This window comes from Salminus brasiliensis, chromosome 11 (genome assembly GCF_030463535.1).
Source record: "Salminus brasiliensis chromosome 11, fSalBra1.hap2, whole genome shotgun sequence".
Classification (NCBI taxonomy): domain Eukaryota; kingdom Metazoa; phylum Chordata; class Actinopteri; order Characiformes; family Bryconidae; genus Salminus; species Salminus brasiliensis.
Window position 1 is genome coordinate 12,070,700 of NC_132888.1, and position 20,644 is coordinate 12,091,343.

A 20,644-nucleotide genomic window follows, 5' to 3' on the forward strand; every position below is an offset into this window, starting at 1 on the left:
AGCACCTTAGTTCCTAACCCCCTTAACACCGTCTAGTCTAGAGCGTTTCAGTCACTTTCCTTTCTCATTCACATTGTTCTAGACAGTTCTCCTCATTCATACTGTTCATGAAAATGCTCATGAATGTTCTCCAGCATTTATGCTGTTCTAGATTTTTCTCTCCCATTCACATGGTTCTAGACTGTTCTCCTCATTTACATTGTTCAACAACCATTAAGCAATTAACCAATTAAGATCTAGCACCTCTGTTCCTAACCCTCCTAACACGGAGGTCTAGAGCGTACCAACTCAATGTTCTCCAAAAAACACTAATATCTATATTGGTGTGCCACATCAGTGTCTGACTGTAGCAAGTGCAATGTTCTCCAGCACTGGTGATGTTCTAGATTTTTCTTCTCATTCACTCTCCAAGAAATTCTCCGCATTTACATTGTTCTACAATGTTCTTCAGCATTGATGCTGTCCTAGATTTTTCTCTCCCATTCACATGGTTCTAGACTGTTCTCCTCATTTACATTGTTCAACAACCATTAAGCAATTAACCAATTAAGATCTAGCACCTCTGTTCCTAACCCCTTTAACACGGAGGTCTAGAGCGTACCAACTCAATGTTCTCCAAAAAACACTAATATCTATATTAGTGTGCCACATCAGTGTCTGACTGTAGCAAGTGCAATGTTCTCCAGCATTTACGCTGTTTTAGAAATTTCTCTTCCATTCACATGGTTCTAGACTTTTCTTCTCATTTACACTGTTCAAGAACCATTCCCTACATTCACATTGCTCTAGAATGTTCTCCAGCATTTATTTTGTTCAAAAGTGTTCACTCCAACTCATATGGTTCTAGACTGTTCTCCTCATTCACACTGTCCAAGGAATTCTCTGCAATTCACATTGTTCTACAATGTTATCCAGCATTTATGCTGTTCTAGAAATTTCTCAATTACCTATTCACATGGTTCTAGACTGTTCTCCTCATTTACAATTTTCAAGAACCATTCCCCACATTCACATTGCTCTAGACTGTTCTCTCCATATATAGATATCTGAAATTTCCCACACTTTATGCTATTCTGTGTACTTTTCTATAACCTTCTTCTTCACTCACAATGTTCTGTAGCTGCCTTCCTCGTTGACACTATTTGAGACATCTCATAATTCACACTGTTCTACGAAGCTATTCTAGAATCATCTTCTTATACGAATGCTTCTGGGATGTTCTCCCTATTTAAACAGTTCTTATAGACGTACATGCACTACATACTACATTATAGACTACATAGACTACATACCACTACATGGGGAAAGTACTACTGAACATGGGCCTGTAAATAACTATCAGGGTAATAGTCAATTTAGATGTACAGCATATGCACAAGCAGATGGGTGTGGATGTAAAACCCGTCTGACTGTATCTGAATGTTGAATTAGCACTTTTTAAAGCACATTTTGTAAGATTATGTATATTGTCACCCAGGAGTGTCTGATTTTCCACTACATTTACTGTGGTAAACAGAAAAGAAAAGTATTTCAGCAGCAGAAAGTACAATAAAGCACTGTTGTACCAAATGTAAAAGATGTTTTAAGTGGAGTGCTTAAAACGGAAAGTGTTATGAAGCCTTCGTTCAACGATGATTAAAAAGGCAATTAGGCAGCACATCGTCTGGTCTAGTGTACTAGACTGATCTAGACAGTTGAGCAAGTTAAAGATGATGGTATTGTGTGTTCACTAAATGAGCAGGGAATTCAGAGGCTTTGGCATAGTCTTTTTTCCCTGACAGTAATGTAGTGGCAACAATCAGATACGAGTGTGTAGCTTTCTGTAAACAGCCAATTAACTCCCCTGATATACCAGCAGACAGGAGAAGCCATTTCACTTTTTTTTTTTTTTGCAATTCCATTTTCCATCACTTTGTACACTGCTCCTATTTTTGTGTACAGTGCCACGTGGGGGATAGATGGAGAGAGATGGATTGAAGGATGGAATGGATGAATGGATAAATTGATAGATGGACAGTTTTCCAGTCTGGTTATAAGAAAACAATTTAAAATTCTAGCACATGCTGTGCATTGGACGCCGTAATGATGTGTTACTGTGTCACCAAAAAGGGACGAGGCGGAAGCTGGAAGTAGGATGCAAGCTTTTGATGTTTTCAAGAGACAATCCTGAGTCTTTCATTAAGGAGAAGACCAGTGAGAAACATAAACAGAATATGGACGAAGTGGATGGAAGCTAGAACAGGAAAACAGCCTAATGCCTCCATTAGCATTTTGAATTTCGCTCTATAATTCTGCTTAATGAGTTGCAACACTGATGCTTTATTTCCTACACACATTCCCCCCTTAAATAACCCTACATCGCTTGAATGCTCGGGACCAATCCAAGGCCTAGGGCACAGGACTACCATTAACTAGAAGCTGCTAGAATATCAGTGTCACTGTCATTGGTCAAAGGTTACATTATCATTGACTGAGAGGCTGCCATCAAAGAAAGAAGGGGCTGCTCCAAAATTGACACTTTCAAGCTTGACTAAAGTTGGCAGCTGACCACACAGACAGGGAAAAGCTTTCTGAAGGAATGTTTTATGGCCCGGTGAGACAAAGACATGCCCACCACAACTAGGGGTATGTTTGGAGAAGTAAGAGTAAGGCATTCGACCATAAGAACACTGTACCAACTACTGAGCATGGTGGTGGTCTTCCAACAGTAGCAGTGATCCCAAACATTTATTAACGCTGGCTTGGAATGAATAAAGCAGGCTAACATTAAGCTTTTGGGATATTTTCTCAAATTCCTGTCCTCAGTCAGCTTCCTAGGTTCATCCTTTTTAACTGAAGTCCACCAATTTTGCAGTGGAGAAGTGAGAATGGGCAAACCAGAATTTCTGACAAAAGCTTGTTGGCAATCAAAAGCATCCGGTTGAGGAGCTGTATGTTAATTTCCGACCCTGTATGTAATTTTGATCTTGTGTTGATTACAGAAAACTCCAAAGTACTAACTAGTACTAGCAACCCTTTAAAGTCACTGAAGTTAATCAGTCATAATCAACTAAAAGGAGGACGGTCATTTTAACCCTTGTGTATTATTAACATTCTGTATACTCCTCTTGTCATTAGTTTCAAAAATGTCTCAAAGACAATCTATGAACCCTTGTGACATACAGCTTTCATGCGATTCTGAACAAAGGTTTCACTTTCTCTAAAGTTGGGGTCACTCTAGGTAAAGTCAAGCTAAAATTGTCATTTAAGAAGTTTTCTCTGCTGTTAAACATAAAGACTGGTCATTTTTATTGACATAACAACACAAGCAGTAAGAACTTTTTTTTAACATAATACTTTAAGGAATGAAGACTAGCTTATTTTGAGTGACTGCGAAAATACCCAATTCCACAAGTTATCTCCATTTAGGAAAAAAAAAAAATATTAAACATCAAAAAAGTCAAATATAATCTTTATCTCTCTTGCTGTCTTTTCCATGTCTGCAGGCTCCGAACCGAAGCTAATTATCACGTCTGCTTGCCCAGAGCTAGGTGATCTTATTAACTGACGATGTCACAGCACCATTTATCAGTAGAGTTATTATGGTCTCCTCAAGCAAGCAATATATGTCCTTTCATTAAGGAAGTCTTTCACAGGCACACTACTTTAATTGCACATACATCTGAATCTGCTGTGAACAACCTCATTACAGCTGACGGAGACAAAGACATGATTCGTACCTCGTGCCACGCAGTTATGTTCGGCTGAGATGGTTGCTGCTATAAGGGAGAGATTAATTGCACCATTTTCTGGATTAATCACTAACATCAAACAGTGGAGAATGCCACCTGGGTCAGTCTCCAACAGACGGGACCTATTCCTGTGCCCTTACCTTTCCATTCCATGCTTTAATGTAGCCATTCATTTGCTATCTGAATTAAAGTCCTGATTCACACATCCATGGGCTGCATCCAAATTGAATGAAATGGCCTTTCTTGTGTGTTTTCCTTGATTTTGTCTGATCTGTAGGCCATGGCCTCACCTAATCTATCAACAGAGCTGCCTAGCATGTGGATTCACAAGGACACACATCAGATGAAATCAAGGAAAGCTTAACGGAAAAGATGTTTTATTCGACTATTGGGATGAAGCTCTACTCTGCGAGCCAGTAAGTGAGATAGTGTAATATACTGACATACATAAGGGTCATTCATCCTAAGTGAAACCAAAAGAGCTCGATATATGCATGGCAGTAGTAAAAACCATGTGCTTAGTCACAAAATAAACCTTCTTTGTGAAGAAAGCTAACCAAAGTGCTTTCTGGAAATTGAATATCATAAGGAACAAACGCAGAGGAAGGTTGAATGGAAATGGATTAGATTTCTGAAAATGTCCTTTGATAATAGTAGTAGTATTTGCCAATTCAAAATAACAGACAGGGCTTACAAGGCATTTGTTCTCACTGTTCATTCAGTGAATTAAAGGTGCTGAATGGAAAACTGTTTTTACCCTAACATAGTTGAGTAAGAAGAGTTTAATACACTGACTTTACTCCAAAATGTAACATTCATCTTCACTTATTTTATTTATGCCCCCCCAAAATTTACATTAGCCACTAGCAAAAGCCCTGCTAGTCATAGTGTAATCTAGCATTGCAGAATAACACAATGGCCACTTTGGAAAAATATGGTGTTTTTTTTTTTTGCTTGTAATCAGTAACATACAGCATACAGCCACCACACCTGCTAGATATTGAAAAACTGTCTCTGTGCTAGGCTAAAAGCTAACTGTAGTCGACCAGCATTACCATATATCTTCTAGCTAGCTAACCGCACACAGCAGGACAGCATATCAGCCCTATCTGGTACTATCAGCACTCAGAAATATATATATATATACATATATAATGGCAAAGTTGGCGATTCACTGGCATTTTGCTCAGCATTTTCTGGGCAGCCCACTGGTGGTTGAGCAGAGTATTAGACAAAATGGCCCTCTTCCCCTTGTTTTCCACAAACAGTAACATTTACTTATTTTGCTTAATTTCTTACTTTTGTTATTTTTTATAAATTAGTTTAGTGAGTCATTTAAAAATATACAATTTTATATTAGACCAAATCATTATTTTTCTTTCAGCTGTTTGTAATATTTGTCTTTGTTGATTTTATAAAATATTTATATTGTATTTAAAGATTAGAAGATTAAAAGCTAATTAGATCTTGTACGCATGCCAATTATCTGGGTGGGCCGAGGGTGGACCAGTAGAGGCAAAGTCAGTGGGATTCCTTATCTAACCTTATCTAACCAGCGAACCGTTCTATGCTTGCTCTCAGGGATTCTTTACTATGTAGCTTCTGCGTGAGCCGTCACGCTGCTTCATTGTAAACCAGCCAATCAGAGCAGAACTCATAAAAGTATTAATGGACAACAAGAGTAAAATCAGCATTTCATTTTAAGGGGAAAATAACAGGGTTGTAAATGGGCGTGAAAAACCGCATCTGGGATTTCCCCCCCCCCAACCAAAGTCACATTAGAGAGCTCTGCACAAATGCATGCTCTGGCACCTTAGCAACCATGCATTTGCTTTGTGAATTAATGTACCCATTCATACATTTCTAGATTTGCACTCTTTCAGCCAGTGAATGAGATTTTCACTCTCTGTGTAAATGAATGAGATAACATCCTGAAATACATTAGGGCCATTCACCTTACATAGAACGGAAAGTGCTCCAGATATGCCTGATGGTTGTAAAACCATGTGAGCAGTCACAAAATAAAGCTGCGTTGTGGGGAAAAAAGCCAAACCGAAATGCTATCTGTCAGCATATCTGCTCATGTCTGCTGCCCAGTGTGCCTCTCGTATCGTGTCATTTTGGCTCTCCTCTCTGACGGATCCGTGTAGATGTAGATCTGTCAGCTAGCACAAAGCAGGGAAGCACGGTGTCTGTGCGCTCGCAGCCTCCTTCCTCCACTGGATTATTTATAGTCTAGCTCCGTGGCCAGCACTCAGAGGCTTAGAGCCCATTCTTCCAGGATAAGCTGAACCTCCGGAGCAGGAGAGGGGGCATCTCTGAGCGGCAAAGAAAGCGCCTTCCTCTGTCACACCTCACACGTCAGAAACGCGGCAATGAGCCAACACTAACTTCCAGCGGCCAATGTGTTAGTCTAAAAGACACAGGATCCATCCGCACATTTACCCAGGCCCCGAGGCGTCTCTGCAGAGTTACGTTTGAGGGGGGCTTTGAGTCCCTCAGGTCCAATTTGTATGCCGCATTACATCTTTGCTACAAATGTCTCTTTCTGCAAGTCACTAACTAAGGTGTGAAGAAGCCTCGTCCGATGGGAACTGGACTGAGGAGGGACGGGGAAGTGGCAGATGAAACCCTGACCTAAATGTCTGGTCCCGAATGTCCTGTAACGCCCTGAGCTTTTTTACAGCAATTAGAAACAATAGAGACATGCTGTTCGGTTCAGTGGCCAAAGAGCAGCAGACATGAGGAATCTGAGAGAAAAGAGAAGTTGCACGGAATGATCCTCTGTGCATTCACTCTGAAAGGCTCGTACAGCACTTCTGGAGAGATTTCATGCCATGAAGCAGAGCTAATCTGATCAAACCTTAAGTGTTAAGTGTGGTCAAATGCAATTTTTTGTACAAAAAAAGATAATTGCCCTAGAACTAACACAAGCATTATTTCTTAGCTACAGTTGAGAAGTAGGACGAGCTTTACAGAACTTCCATACAACCTAATGAGAAACAGCATTTCAGTTTTGAATGCATGTAAGGTCACACAATTAAGGTCTGTTTTGTATATTTTCTGTGATATTTACTCGGAAGACATGGTTTAAGCAAACTTTCTGGCATGACATGACTTGCTTGACCTATCACAGTTGCCTTTGGCTTTGACATGGCGTCAACCAAGAAGATGGGCAAATAGGACATTTTAACAAACAACATGGATGGTTTGTCTTCATCACTTCATGCCAGATTCAAGAACAGTTCCTTCCTGTGTGCTGTCTCACCTGGTCTCACCAGCTACACACACAGAATGCACACACACACACACACACACATAGACTGCTACTGACCAGTCTGATTCTCTGAGTTCACTCATCATATCCACACTGTGCTCCACTAGCTCAGGGACTGTATGTGCGCTGCACTTTAACCTGAACTCCCTCTACTGTAACTAAGCTGTGTACTGTTCTCTCTACCTCAACACCAAGCTGATCTATACTGTGCTATACTGCACTGTACACCTTGTTTACATAATAATGCTGCTTACAACACCAGACTGGTCGACCTCAGCATACACTCCTGAATTTCCTGTTCTCCTCCACTGGCACACACAAGACATCGCTGGTCTACATATTTAGTTCATTTTACTGTTGGTTTACTGTTAGTATAGTTTATACTGTTTGGATCTTAACCTCTTAACAATCCTATGGGCCGCAGGCAGGTCAAAACTGATCTTACCAACTTCTATTACAAGAGAATAGCCCCACCAGTTTCTACAGAAACCCCTGTAGTTACTGAATAATACAGCTCATTGTACATGCACAAATTTGCATATATTGTATTTATTGTTTCTGTTATCGTTTGTACTTATTGTCTTTGCACTCTGTCTATAGGACTTTAGTCTTTAACTATAACTGCTCCGGAGACTAAGTCTAACAGTGTTTCGCTGTACTGTACAACCCTGTATTACTATAATGAATTGAACTGAATTGAATGCTCTATAAAAAGCTCAAATGAGGTAACAGACAGCCAAACTGTGTGTCAAAGTTAAACCTTCGCCATAAAAAGACCATCAAATTCTCTGGTTTCAGCTCTGTGCCCTTACTTACAACACTTAAAACTTCCATTCCTGTCTGATTTCCAAGGATTTGCCTGATCTCTTTATCAAAGCCTGACCAAATATTGTCAGAGATGAGTAGCAAGTGGATACACATGGCTACTAATTCAATTCAAATTTATTTATATAGGCTTTTCACAACAAATGTTGTCACAAAGCAGCTTTACGTAGATCCGGGTTCAAGCACCTTTTGAGTAAGCCAAAGGCGCTAGTGGCAAGGAAAAAATACCAACACTGAGAGGAAGAAACTTTGAGGGGAACCAAGACTCAAATGGGGAGTCTAATATATTTTTGCAGATTAAGACATCCTGCACAAAACAATCGTAGTTGGTTTTGTTCTAAGAATGTAAAAAAATGTGGGGAATTTTCAAGAAAAAATCATGTCTGAATATTTTGCAGTTACATATTTGCTTTGCTCTGTGTTTATATAAATAATAGAGACACAGTTCAGATCAGATGAACTTTAGTACTTATTGTAGCAGTTTATAATGAGATATTCTAGACTGATTGATTTAGTTTCATATAGAAATTTCTTACAATGTTTTATAGTGTTAATATCTTATTATCCAGTCTGTGTAGTGGTACACACTCTGGACTGATATCTGTTGCTGTTTTGTACTGTTGTGTAATAACTGGTTTATAGTGGGTGAATGTGCTGTGTGTGATTGGGGTTTCTATAGTGGGTGTGTATTAGCATTAGCGTTAACCTCCACTTGGCTCTGAATGCACTCTTCAGTGCTGGTTTTAAAACAGAGAAAGGTGTGCGGTTCTCCCGCTGGTAAAAACAGAGCGTTCAGTGATAGTTTTAGAAAGGTTCAGATATTATGGTCTGTTTTCACGTTCCACAGTAAAATAGCTCCACACTGCAGAATCCCAACTCTTTTATTTACCTGCTGAGAACATCCGCACTGCTGCCGGATGGGATGTAATCTCTCGTTAATGGTGTCTTGAAAACATCAGATGGCGCTCTGAACACATGGTTAAAACAAAGACTTGAAACTGGATCTGGACTAAAATAGCAGATACCCGATCCAATAAAATATCCCTGGATGTCCCTAATATTTTTTTTTAAACATCAGCACTCGCCAATGAAGAGAACTAATGAAAAAGAAAAGAGAAAATTAACATAAATTTTGAGGTGTTTAGTTGAGTTTAAGATGTGTGACAATGGAAAAGTGATTTTCAAATCTGTCAGGAAATCAGTCTTTAACTAAGGCTATTGGAGTATACATATAAAATGTATGCATAAATATAAAATTATTTTGTCTAATATTGTTTGTTATTGGAATTGTTGCCTCCTAAAATTGGTATTAGTATCAGCCACAAAATGTTCATATTGGTCAGGCCCTCCTGTAAACAACACTATTGAGTAAACATGAGCTGTTTGCATTTGTGGGTGGAGCATGGAGAAGAAATTCCAGAATGCGAGCGGGACAGAGAGACACCGAAAAAGCCAAGCACACACAAACAAACAGAGATTGTGTGTGTGTGTGTGTGTGTGTGTGTGTGTGTGTGTACTGTATTCTGTAGCTGGAGCACTGGAGTTCATTCAGTGATTGCCATGCTAATTTAAATAAATCCAACGTGGAGAAAACGACTGTACACAAACAGTGAAAGAAGACTCCATCCTTCTACCAAAAAATCTCAGTGTGGGTTGCTGATTGTGCTTCAGTGCGAGCAGCAGGCGTGGGTGAAAATAAGCTACATCACATAGTCAGCGATGCTCAGGGATTAAAGAGTTACGAGGGACAAAGCCATTGACAGCCAGTTATTGCTGACATGCCACGGCATAAAGAACAGGGCTACTAAGAGATGTACACCATAAAGATAAATGCAATAAAGTGCCTCAAGGTTAGTCGAAAGGCAGAAACACACGAGGAGAGGGCAAAAGCAAACGAGTCGCTCATTTTAATTACATTTTTCTTCTGCTTCAGCTGAAGAAATATGAACCCTGTTGACAACCAGATTCATATTTGTGCTTTTAAAAAGCACGGTCATATCAGAACATTATGACTGATTTGGAATTAACTCAGCCCGGGACGGTAAACACAGATGCCACGTAATAGAGTTTGCTGTACATATAAATAAACGGGCACACCAGTCAGCTGTAGCACAGTGCAAACGATCATCACAGACACAGGATACCATATGACTGATGTTCCAAAGGGCACAATAATAGGGTACTGGGCAATGGGTGGCAGTGTCTCCTAACTCACTAACTTAGATGTTCAAGATCCACCATAGTGAAGGTGTAGCGAGAACGGACTTCTCGCATATTGAGTGCCTCCCAGCAGCATAACGACGGTGCCAGAGTGAAACGACAACTCTGGCAAGTGGTACAAAGCCACTGTGGAGCAGGTAACCTCTATAATAAACACCTTTCATTACCTAATACAATCTATGCCACCGTATCTCGCTAGTGTCATCTAAACCAAGGGTAGTCATAATATTCTGATATGACTGTGTATAAAACTGTTTAATCAAATCATTCATTTATGATCAAGATTTACTGTCAGAAAAACACTGCACGGCACTTTACAGGGAAACTTCCTTATCTTGAGGTATGCATAATCCATCAGCTGCATTTAATCATCTGCCAGTGAGTGTGCTACATTTACACTCCCCACCTAAAGCTATTTAATACACATACTTGAGGCTACCACCCAATATCTGCCTGTTTTTTCATTTACAATATCCAATGTTAAGAAAAAACAGTAGTTAACAGGTAGATTTTTTATCTTGAGGTGTAAACGCTGTAAACGTACCCTCAAGGTAACGCAGGGGTCCTCATGGCCCACTGTTTTGAGTGTTCCCAATATTTAAGAAAGCCTAGATTTAGGATACAGTGTAAAAAAATCTACTGCAACAGAATATGGTACATTTACAGTCCCTAAATGAAGTCCACTGCAGACACACCCTCTCAAGGGTGCCGCCCCATGACGATAGGGGTGATAGATTGACTTGGCAGAAGCACCCTGCCTATTTAAACTGGTGATCTGCTTTCCAAATGACTGACATTTATACATGCTGTAAATCTCAACATGAACAGACACCAGTTTACACTGCTGATAGTCCCTGTCTACTCATGGACTGATATTCCTCCCTATATGCCCAGCACTCATCTTCTAGAACCTTACTTATCTTCTAGGAGACCCAATAAGGAGCAGCTCCTGATAACAGGTGTGGGTGGGAGGGCTGCATTGATCACATTGATCGTAGTCAGATTTAGGCTACTGTACCTGGACTTTGGAACAGGGTAGGGTACAGTGCGTTTGTAGTCTACTTGTGTTCACATAGCGTGTTGCTGCGTTTTGCTGCTTGTTACAGTTCACAGTTCTGTTCACATTCCCAACACGTACAGAGTCAGGCATTTATATGTAGTGTGTGTGTGTGTGTGTGTGTGGAGGGGGGGGGGTCCTAGTCCTAGTGGTGGTGCATGCACAGAAGCTCCCAGTCTCAGCCTCGTTGGCCAAGCAGGCAAAACTCTCACGCTTGGTGCTACGACGACCCCAAGATGCAGACTGCTGCAAATGCCACGATCTGATAGACGCGCGAGATGCACTACCCGCCAAGTTCGCGCGCTCTTGTTGCTGAATTAACAAATTGTCAGCAAACGAAAACGCAACTGCAGCCAGCCACTCCCTGAAGATGTCAAAAGCATGCGAGATGAAACGACGCGACATTTATTGACACGGAGCTCAGCTGCCTCTCACAGTGAGCTGATTGTTGGGCAATTTTGGGGTGAGATCAGCAAAAAAAAAAAAACCTCCAAAAAAGTCCTCCATCTGATCTTGCAGTAAAACAGCCCAGTCCCCCACCTGCTCCTTCTCTTTCAGAGGTTCTAGTTCCAGAAGCGTTAGCCATTATTCACAGGTCCAGTCTATTGCCCCCTCCAGCATCCCCCCTAACTTCCCACGCTGGGGCTTTAGCACGCGCAACAACACCCCCAACTCAAATATGCGGTGTCATCGTGCGCGAGACAGGCAGCCCCGTGCACTCTGGCTCTCACACACACACACACACACACTCACACACAACCACAAACACACCATAATGAACTTGTTCCACACAATGATGCAGCTCAATACAGCCTAGCACTACTTCAGAGAGTGCTTCAACTCCCAGGACGTTCCTCTGCAAGCCAGGGGAAGACCACCCAAGTCCCACCACGCCCAAACAAGCAATGCAAACCGCTCGAGCCCCTCACCTTTAATGACAGTCCCGCAGATGCTGTAGAGCACGAACAGCAAGTGCCGTTGCAACATCATAGTCTTCTCGCTTGGCTCAGCCGAGCACGCTTTTAGGCGTCCGTCTCGCGCGTCTCGCGTCTTCTTCCTCTTCTCCTCCTCCTTCGCAGAGCGGTGGGCTTATCCAGCTGGGGGGGCTGCGCGCGGTTTCAGGGCAGGAATGGCATGGACTCCGCAGGACGATTCTGCTGAAACGTTTCCCCCCCCGGTCAGGCGCGCGAAGCGGAGGCCACGCTGCCGTCACTGAAACACCGGACACACACACACACACACACACACCAACTCACGTATGCACGCGCGCGCGCGCCTTACAGTCTGCGCACACACACACACACACACACGCTCCGAGCGACAGTGCTGAGGAAAGTGGCCACTCCAGCCGCCCGTGCCGTGCGTTAGCGCAGCGCGCACTGAAGCTGGGTCCCGCCCACGCGCGCTCGACACATCAAGACACCTCGCCAATAGTAAAGCGCCCCCCGCTCCCTCAGAGCCTCGGGACAGGACCACCGCCGCGGAATACAAACACTCCAGCCGTGGGTTTTCACTTTTAATGGAGCTCGTGTTTTTGGTGGAGTTTGGTTAAGTGTAATGAGACCCTCGGAAGCTGCCTGACTGGGGGGCTTTTGAGAACATTAAGGAAGGAAAAGGTGTCGCAGTGTGAAAAGCTTAGAGATAAACTATAAAAACACTAGACATGTTAAAATAACAACATATACTGGTTACAGTGAAGTTCAGATCCCCAACCAGTATACACCAGTACTGACTCCACCCCTTATATATAACTACACTGACTCACTGACTCCACCCCTTATATATAACTACACTGACTCACTCACTCAATAACTATACTGACTCATTAACCCCACCCCTTCTAACTCTAGAAATAACTATACTGACTCATTAACCCCACCCCTTCTAACTCTAGAAATAACTATACCGACTCATTAACCCCACCCCTTCTAACTCTAGAAATAACTATACTGACTCATTAACCTCACCCCTTCTAACTCTAGAAATAACTATACTGACTCATTAACCCCACCCCTTCTAACTCTAGAAATAACTATACTGACTCATTAACCCCACCCCTTCTAACTCTAGAAATAACTATACTGACTCATTAACCCCACCCCTTCTAACTCTAGAAATAACTATACTGACTCATTAACCCCACCCCTTCTAACTCTAGAAATAACTATACTGACTCATTAACCCCACCCCTTCTAACTCTAGAAATAACTATACTGACTCATTAACCCCACCCCTTCTAACTCTAGAAATAACTATACTGACTCATTAACCCCACCCCTTCTAACTCTAGAAATAACTATACTGACTCATTAACCCCACCCCTTCTAACTCTAGAAATAACTATACTGACTCATTAACCCCACCCCTTCTAACTCTAGAAATAACTATACTGACTCATTAACCCCACCCCTTCTAACTCTAGAAATAACTATACCGACTCATTAACCCCACCCCTTCTAACTCTAGAAATAACTATACTGACTCATTAACCCCACCCCTTCTAACTCTAGAAATAACTATACCGACTCATTAACCCCACCCCTTCTAACTCTAGAAATAACTATACTGACTCATTAACCCCACCCCTTCTAACTCTAGAAATAACTATACTGACTCATTAACCCCACCCCTTCTAACTCTAGAAATAACTATACTGACTCATTAACCTCACCCCTTCTAACTCTAGAAATAACTATACTGACTCATTAACCCCACCCCTTCTAACTCTAGAAATAACTATACTGACTCATTAACCCCACCCCTTCTAACTCTAGAAATAACTATACTGACTCATTAACCCCACCCCTTCTAACTCTAGAAATAACTATACTGACTCATTAACCCCACCCCTTCTAACTCTAGAAATAACTATACTGACTCATTAACCCCACCCCTTCTAACTCTAGAAATAACTATACTGACTCATTAACCCCACCCCTTCTAACTCTAGAAATAACTATACTGACTCATTAACCCCACCCCTTCTAACTCTAAAAATAACTATACTGACTCATTAACCCCATCCCTTCTAACTCTAGAAATAACTATACCGACTCATTAACCTCACCCCTTCTAACTGTAGAAATAACTATACTGACTCATTAACCCCACCCCTTCTAACTCTAGAAATAACTATACTGACTCATTAACCCCACCCCTTCTAACTCTAGAAATAACTATACCGACTCATTAACCCCACCCCTTCTAACTCTAGAAATAACTATACCGACTCATTAACCCCACCCCTTCTAACTCTAGAAATAACTATACTGACTCATTAACCCCACCCCTTCTAACTCTAGAAATAACTATACTGACTCATTAACCCCACCCCTTCTAACTCTAGAAATAACTATACTGACTCATTAACCTCACCCCTTCTAACTCTAGAAATAACTATACTGACTCATTAACCCCACCCCTTCTAACTCTAGAAATAACTATACTGACTCATTAACCCCACCCCTTCTAACTCTAGAAATAACTATACTGACTCATTAACCCCACCCCTTCTAACTCTAGAAATAACTATACTGACTCATTAACCCCACCCCTTCTAACTCTAAAAATAACTATACTGACTCATTAACCCCATCCCTTCTAACTCTAGAAATAACTATACCGACTCATTAACCTCACCCCTTCTAACTGTAGAAATAACTATACTGACTCATTAACCCCACCCCTTCTAACTCTAGAAATAACTATACTGACTCATTAACCCCACCCCTTCTAACTCTAGAAATAACTATACTGACTCATTAACCCCACCCCTTCTAACTCTAAAAATAACTATACTGACTCATTAACCCCACCCCTTCTAACTCTAGAAATAACTATACTGACTCATTAACCTCACCCCTTCTAACTCTAGAAATAACTATACTGACTCATTGACCCCACCCCTTCTAACTCTAGAAATAACTATACCGACTCATTAACCTCACCCCTTCTAACTCTAAAAATAACTATACTGACTCATTAACCCCACCCCTTCTAACTGTAGAAATAACTATACTGACTCATTAACCTCACCCCTTCTAACTCTAGAAATAACTATACCGACTCATTAACCTCACCCCTTCTAACTCTAGAAATAACTATACTGACTCATTAACCCCACCCCTTCTAACTCTAAAAATAACTATACTGACTCATTAACCCCACCCCTTCTAACTCTAGAAATAACTATACTGACTCATTAACCCCACCCCTTCTAACTCTAGAAATAACTATACTGACTCATTAACCCCACCCCTTCTAACTCTAGAAATAACTATACTGACTCATTGACCCCACCCCTTCTAACTCTAGAAATAACTATACTGACTCATTAACCCCACCCCTTCTAACTCTAGAAATAACTATACTGACTCATTAACCCCACCCCTTCTAACTGTAGAAATAACTATACTGACTCATTAACCTCACCCCTTCTAACTCTAATAACTATACCGACTCATTAACCCCACCCCTTCTAACTCTAGAAATAACTATACTGACTCATTGACCCCACCCCTTCTAACTCTAGAAATAACTATACTGACTCATTAACCCCACCCCTTCTAACTGTAGAAATAACTATACTGACTCATTAACCTCACCCCTTCTAACTCTAGAAATAACTATACTGACTCATTGACCTCACCCCTTCTAACTCTAGAAATAACTATACTGACTCATTGACCCCACCCCTTCTAACTCTAGAAATAACTATACTGACTCATTAACCCCACCCCTTCTAACTCTAGAAATAACTATACTGACTCATTAACCCCACCCCTTCTAACTCTAGAAATAACTATACTGACTCATTGACCCCACCCCTTCTAACTCTAGAAATAACTATACTGACTCATTAACCCCACCCCTTCTAACTCTAGAAATAACTATACTGACTCATTAACCCCACCCCTTCTAACTCTAGAAATAACTTTGCAATACAACAAATAACTATACTGACTCACTGACTCCACCCCTTAAAATACAACAAATAACTATACTCCACCACATTTAACTTCACTCTACAGTTCATCACACTGACTTACTGACTTCTCTTATAATTCTACAGAAAACTATAACGACTCACTAACTGCCTAAAACCAAGACAACCTTTCAAAACACGAAGCGATGACATATGGAAATATGGCTTCCTTTTAGACCAGCAGGATGACTAATGTTCCTTGTTCTGCCTGGTCTGGGCTTTGAGGCATTCTGTGGACTTGGCCGCTGACATTTGTACAGATCAATTATTTGTTTGTTTCACTGACATGAATAGAGTTGCTCCTCAACTGAAACAGAGGCTTTTGCACACAATGAGTCCAGCAGTGCTACCTGGGGATATCACAGCTTCACTCCAAGTGAGTCCCATTTCTCGTGACTTTGCTGGCATTTGTTATTCAGCATGCTTCACACTGTCTTTTGTAGTCAGCAGGGATGAAATAAAAGAACAGCTATGGATGTAATTCTGGTTTTGTGAGTTCTGAATTTTAAACAGAGTTGCCACTTATTTGGAAGCTGTGGGAAGATTGCTGGAGGATCTTTTTCCAAGTCTTCCATGTGAGTAAGATATGTGTTTCACTGGCTACTCTGGACATCATCTCAAACTCACAGAAGCACTAATTCAGTCATCCAAGCAGCATTTCCACAAACGTAATTGTACTAATTTCATGATTTCCAAGAAGCTCTTGCTCACTGGTGGAGCTGTTGTGCCAAATACACACCCCAGCCTGTAATGTACTCGAGCAGAGTTGAGAACACAGTGGCGCAACAGCATTCTGCTTTTCTCCATTATGGAGCTTATCTAACAGAAACTGTGAGATTTTCACATCCTACTGTGGTTAAGTTTAGGGTAATGGTTGGGTTAAGTTTAGCCTATGTTTAGGTGTAGTAGGCTAGGTTTAGGTTTAGGTAATGAAATGACATTGGTTGCTTTGTACCTTTCTCTGTTCAGATTATTCAGACTTTGTGTCAGGGTTGCGTCAGTAAACAGCTGTACTATATTTAGTACACATTGTGCGAATGGTCTTTTAGTTGCATATGTACGAATTCCTCTTGAGACCAGGGAAATGTATGACATTCAAACATATGTCAAGGGTCAAATCTTTCATTCTGTTTGGACAATAGTATAATCTGTCATTACTTCAGTGGTGAAGTCAGTGTTATTACATGCACTGTCACTGACCTTTCCTTTTCACTAACTGTTGTGAGATTTATTGTTGTGAGCTCTTATTATTTATCATGGAGTTTATTCCAGTAATGATATATATACATGTCCATTTGATAAGCTACACTAACCATATAGGAGCACTCTCAGCACTACAGTGACACTGACTGACATGGTGGTGGAGTGTTATTGTGAGTTGTGTTGGTACAAGTGGATCAGACACAGCAGAGCTGCTGGAGTTTTTAAACACCTCAGCATCACTGCTGAACTGAGATTAGTCCACCAACCAGAAATATCCAGCCAACCATGTGGTTGATGTGGCGCAACAGATAAAACCACTAGCTGCCAGTGAGCTATTACACCATGTGGGAGACCAGCGTTCGATTCCCAGTCTGGGTGATTGTATGCTGCGCTACACCAATAAGAGTCCCTGGGCAAGACTCCTAACACTACATTGGTCCACCTGTGTAATATGAGTCACCTTGTAAGTCGCTCTGGATAAGAGCATCAGCTCAATGCCATAAATGTAAATGTGAGCACTGATGAAAGACTAGAGGATGACCAACACATTTGGTCACTTTTTGCAGCAACAGATGAGCTTCTGTCTCTGACTTTACATCTACAAGATGAACCAACTAGGTAGGAGTGTCTAATAGAGTGAACTGTGAGTGGACACAGTGTTTAGGAACTCAAGCAGCACTGCTGTGTCAGATCCACTCGAACCAGCGCAACACACACTACAGTCCGATGTAAAGTCAGAGACATTTGGAAGTTCTTCTCTTTGCATATCTTAGCTTAGACGGTTGGGGTCAGAGCGCAAGGTCAGCCATGCTACAAAACCCCTGAAGATGGTTAAGGACCTTGCTCAAAGCACCAATACTGGCATCTCAGTAGACCTGGGAGGTACCGAACCCACAACCCTGTGATCAAGAACCTAGAGACAGAAGACAGTATATCTTCATGTCATGAATTTCTCCACATTGAAACTCATGTTAAATGTTGGAACATCTATCAGTTATGTTATGGCTTTCATTCTGATTAAAAACTGCATCTCAATTTGAGGACACTGGAAATTACGGACACCTTTACCAGTCAGTGATGCACGTTTTCATCTCGTCTCATGCTCTGAGCACTTAACTTGACAAATAATCTCACTCTTGTTCTGTCTGTTGTACGCATAATAGATTATGGTGCTGTTGGGTAAGTGCTTGTGCTGTGTTTGTACCCTGATCAAAGCGCATATTCATGGGTCTCATAAAACACATCTCATGAATATGCAAACCCTCACTTAGATAAATGTCAGATAAACAAACTGTACCATTCTCACTCTTTTTCCCTAAAGTAAAATAGGACAGTGATGCTGTTTAAGGACAGCAATGTTAAAATGAATGTTAAAATATGAAACCTTTTTTTAATGTTGTTGGTGATTTATTTATTTTAATTTAGCTCTCCTGGTTAAGTCATCCTCAATCCTCGGTGTTTAAAGCAACATAATGTGGCAATTTTATCAGCTTCAAAATCATGTTAATGCCCCACTGATGTGTTATAAGAAAGGTAGTGCTGTTATCATTCCTATTTTAAGCTCAGCATGCTACTAACTACACTATGTAACTCTGGTGAAGCAGGCAGGACTATGCTTGCAAAATCCAAAAAAGTCATATTTCTCTTCCACCTCAGTCCACATAGTTCTTTCACTTTCATTGACAGTTCTGTATCTCGTAGCTCCTCCAGAAATGTGTGCTAGCATGTCCTGAAGGGGGAGTCCAGAAGCAAAAGAAGTACCAAATCTCGTATAATGCTTCTTTAATGTTTCTCTATGGTGTAGAACAGTACAGAGCCAGACCTTAACTTCCGCACCCTGGTAATGCCCTGCTCCCAACGTTCTTGCCCTGAATTCTCATTACCAAGCCATACAGGCAATTCCAGTGCTAGAATAACCCCATCTGCCTGTACCTTGCATTGCCATTCAGGATACATGATCCAAACATGGTTATCAGCGAACAGTTCTTATCATAATATATTTACTTATTTACAGTGCAGGCACATATGGCAGTTCTAGTACATGTGATAAGACCTGTTTGGATGTTCCACTTCTCACAGACTGTTTACATTTGCCATTTGTCTTTGACCGCTCAAATGCCGGGTAAGTGTAAACAGTGCGATCCCATTTGTCTTGGGATTAGCAGAGCCTAATTCCAGATCAGAGTCTGATCAGATATGGATAAACACCTGTCCTTTAAACTGCATTGTCTTGAAACGTGGACAGATTCAGTATCCTAATGCAACAACCAGAAGGGAGTAGAACATACACCTGACTCTGACATTATGTCCGGTTACCATGAAAAACTGAAGCCAGATGACAGATGTTATAAATAATATAAATTAATATAAAAATGATGTATGTTAAATAATATAAAATAATTCATTCATATATACTAATATGGTCATAAAAAATACAAATCATTATTATTAGTGGTGGTATTAGCATTATTAATATCTATCGTTAGTGTGTTATATGACATATGACTTGTTGCACAGGTGTTACTGAATACATACAAGGACTGTGTATTCAATATTCAGCAGTGAATACTCTCGCAAAGCCTTCTGCTTTCAGATCTTGGCAGCTAAGGTATGATACAGCATGTTTCAGAAGGAGCAGTAAGTGGAGGTAAAGTGGTCTTTTGCACTCTTAAAAAAATAAAGGGGTCAAAAAAGGTCATGTGGAACAATGCCATAAAATGACCACTGTTACTTCCCTGAAGAACCTTTTAGTGGACATTTTTAACAGGGCTGTTGGTGTAATTAAAGTGTGTAAGTGTGTAGACCCTCAATCCCAATTAAAAGTTTTGTCATAACCATGCCTTCATTTAGGAAGGTTTGTTTTTAGGAGTGTAGCTCAGTGCTGCTCAGTGCATGTGTTTTGAGTCAAAGGGAGGATCGTCAATAACTCATGTTCCACACCAGATGTTCCGTATAAAAAGGTCCCTTTATTTCACAATCAACACATACTTGGCAGAATGCTTTCAGTTTCACAATGAGACTTGCTGTTACTCACCACTCACCACTCACACACTGGATCGGGGGAGAGCCCGTCGATCCTGGTAAGAGACAGCCGTCTCAGTAGACCACCGAGCTGGACCTGGAGTTCCACTTAGCCGACTCTCACCAGAAAAAGGGGGAACCCCGTCCTTTATATCTTTAACAAGAACTATGTGTGGACCAGGGCCGGGGGTCTTATTTCTGGTGGTTATAAAACACCATCCTCATGAAAAACAAATTACATAATCAATTATATAAACGTGAGTTTACAGTATTACATAACCCTTGACTTAAAACAGCTGTATGAACCTGATTCAGCGTATTGTTAA

The 20,644-nt window shown here is 41.0% G+C and overlaps 1 protein-coding gene across 4 annotated transcripts in view; it reads right to left on the reverse strand.

The window, feature by feature from the left end:
• cadm2b (cell adhesion molecule 2b) overlaps nt 1-12,459 on the reverse strand; it is a 203,854-nt gene extending 191,395 nt beyond the window's left edge. For all 4 annotated transcript variants that reach the window (XM_072691747.1, XM_072691749.1, XM_072691746.1 and 1 more), the window contains exon 1: nt 12,040-12,459. In XM_072691747.1, the coding sequence (XP_072547848.1) occupies nt 12,040-12,100 (61 nt within the window). In that variant the 5' untranslated portion in view covers nt 12,101-12,459. The remainder of the gene's footprint in view (nt 1-12,039) is intronic.
• Nucleotides 12,460-20,644: the final 8,185 nt, after the last annotated feature.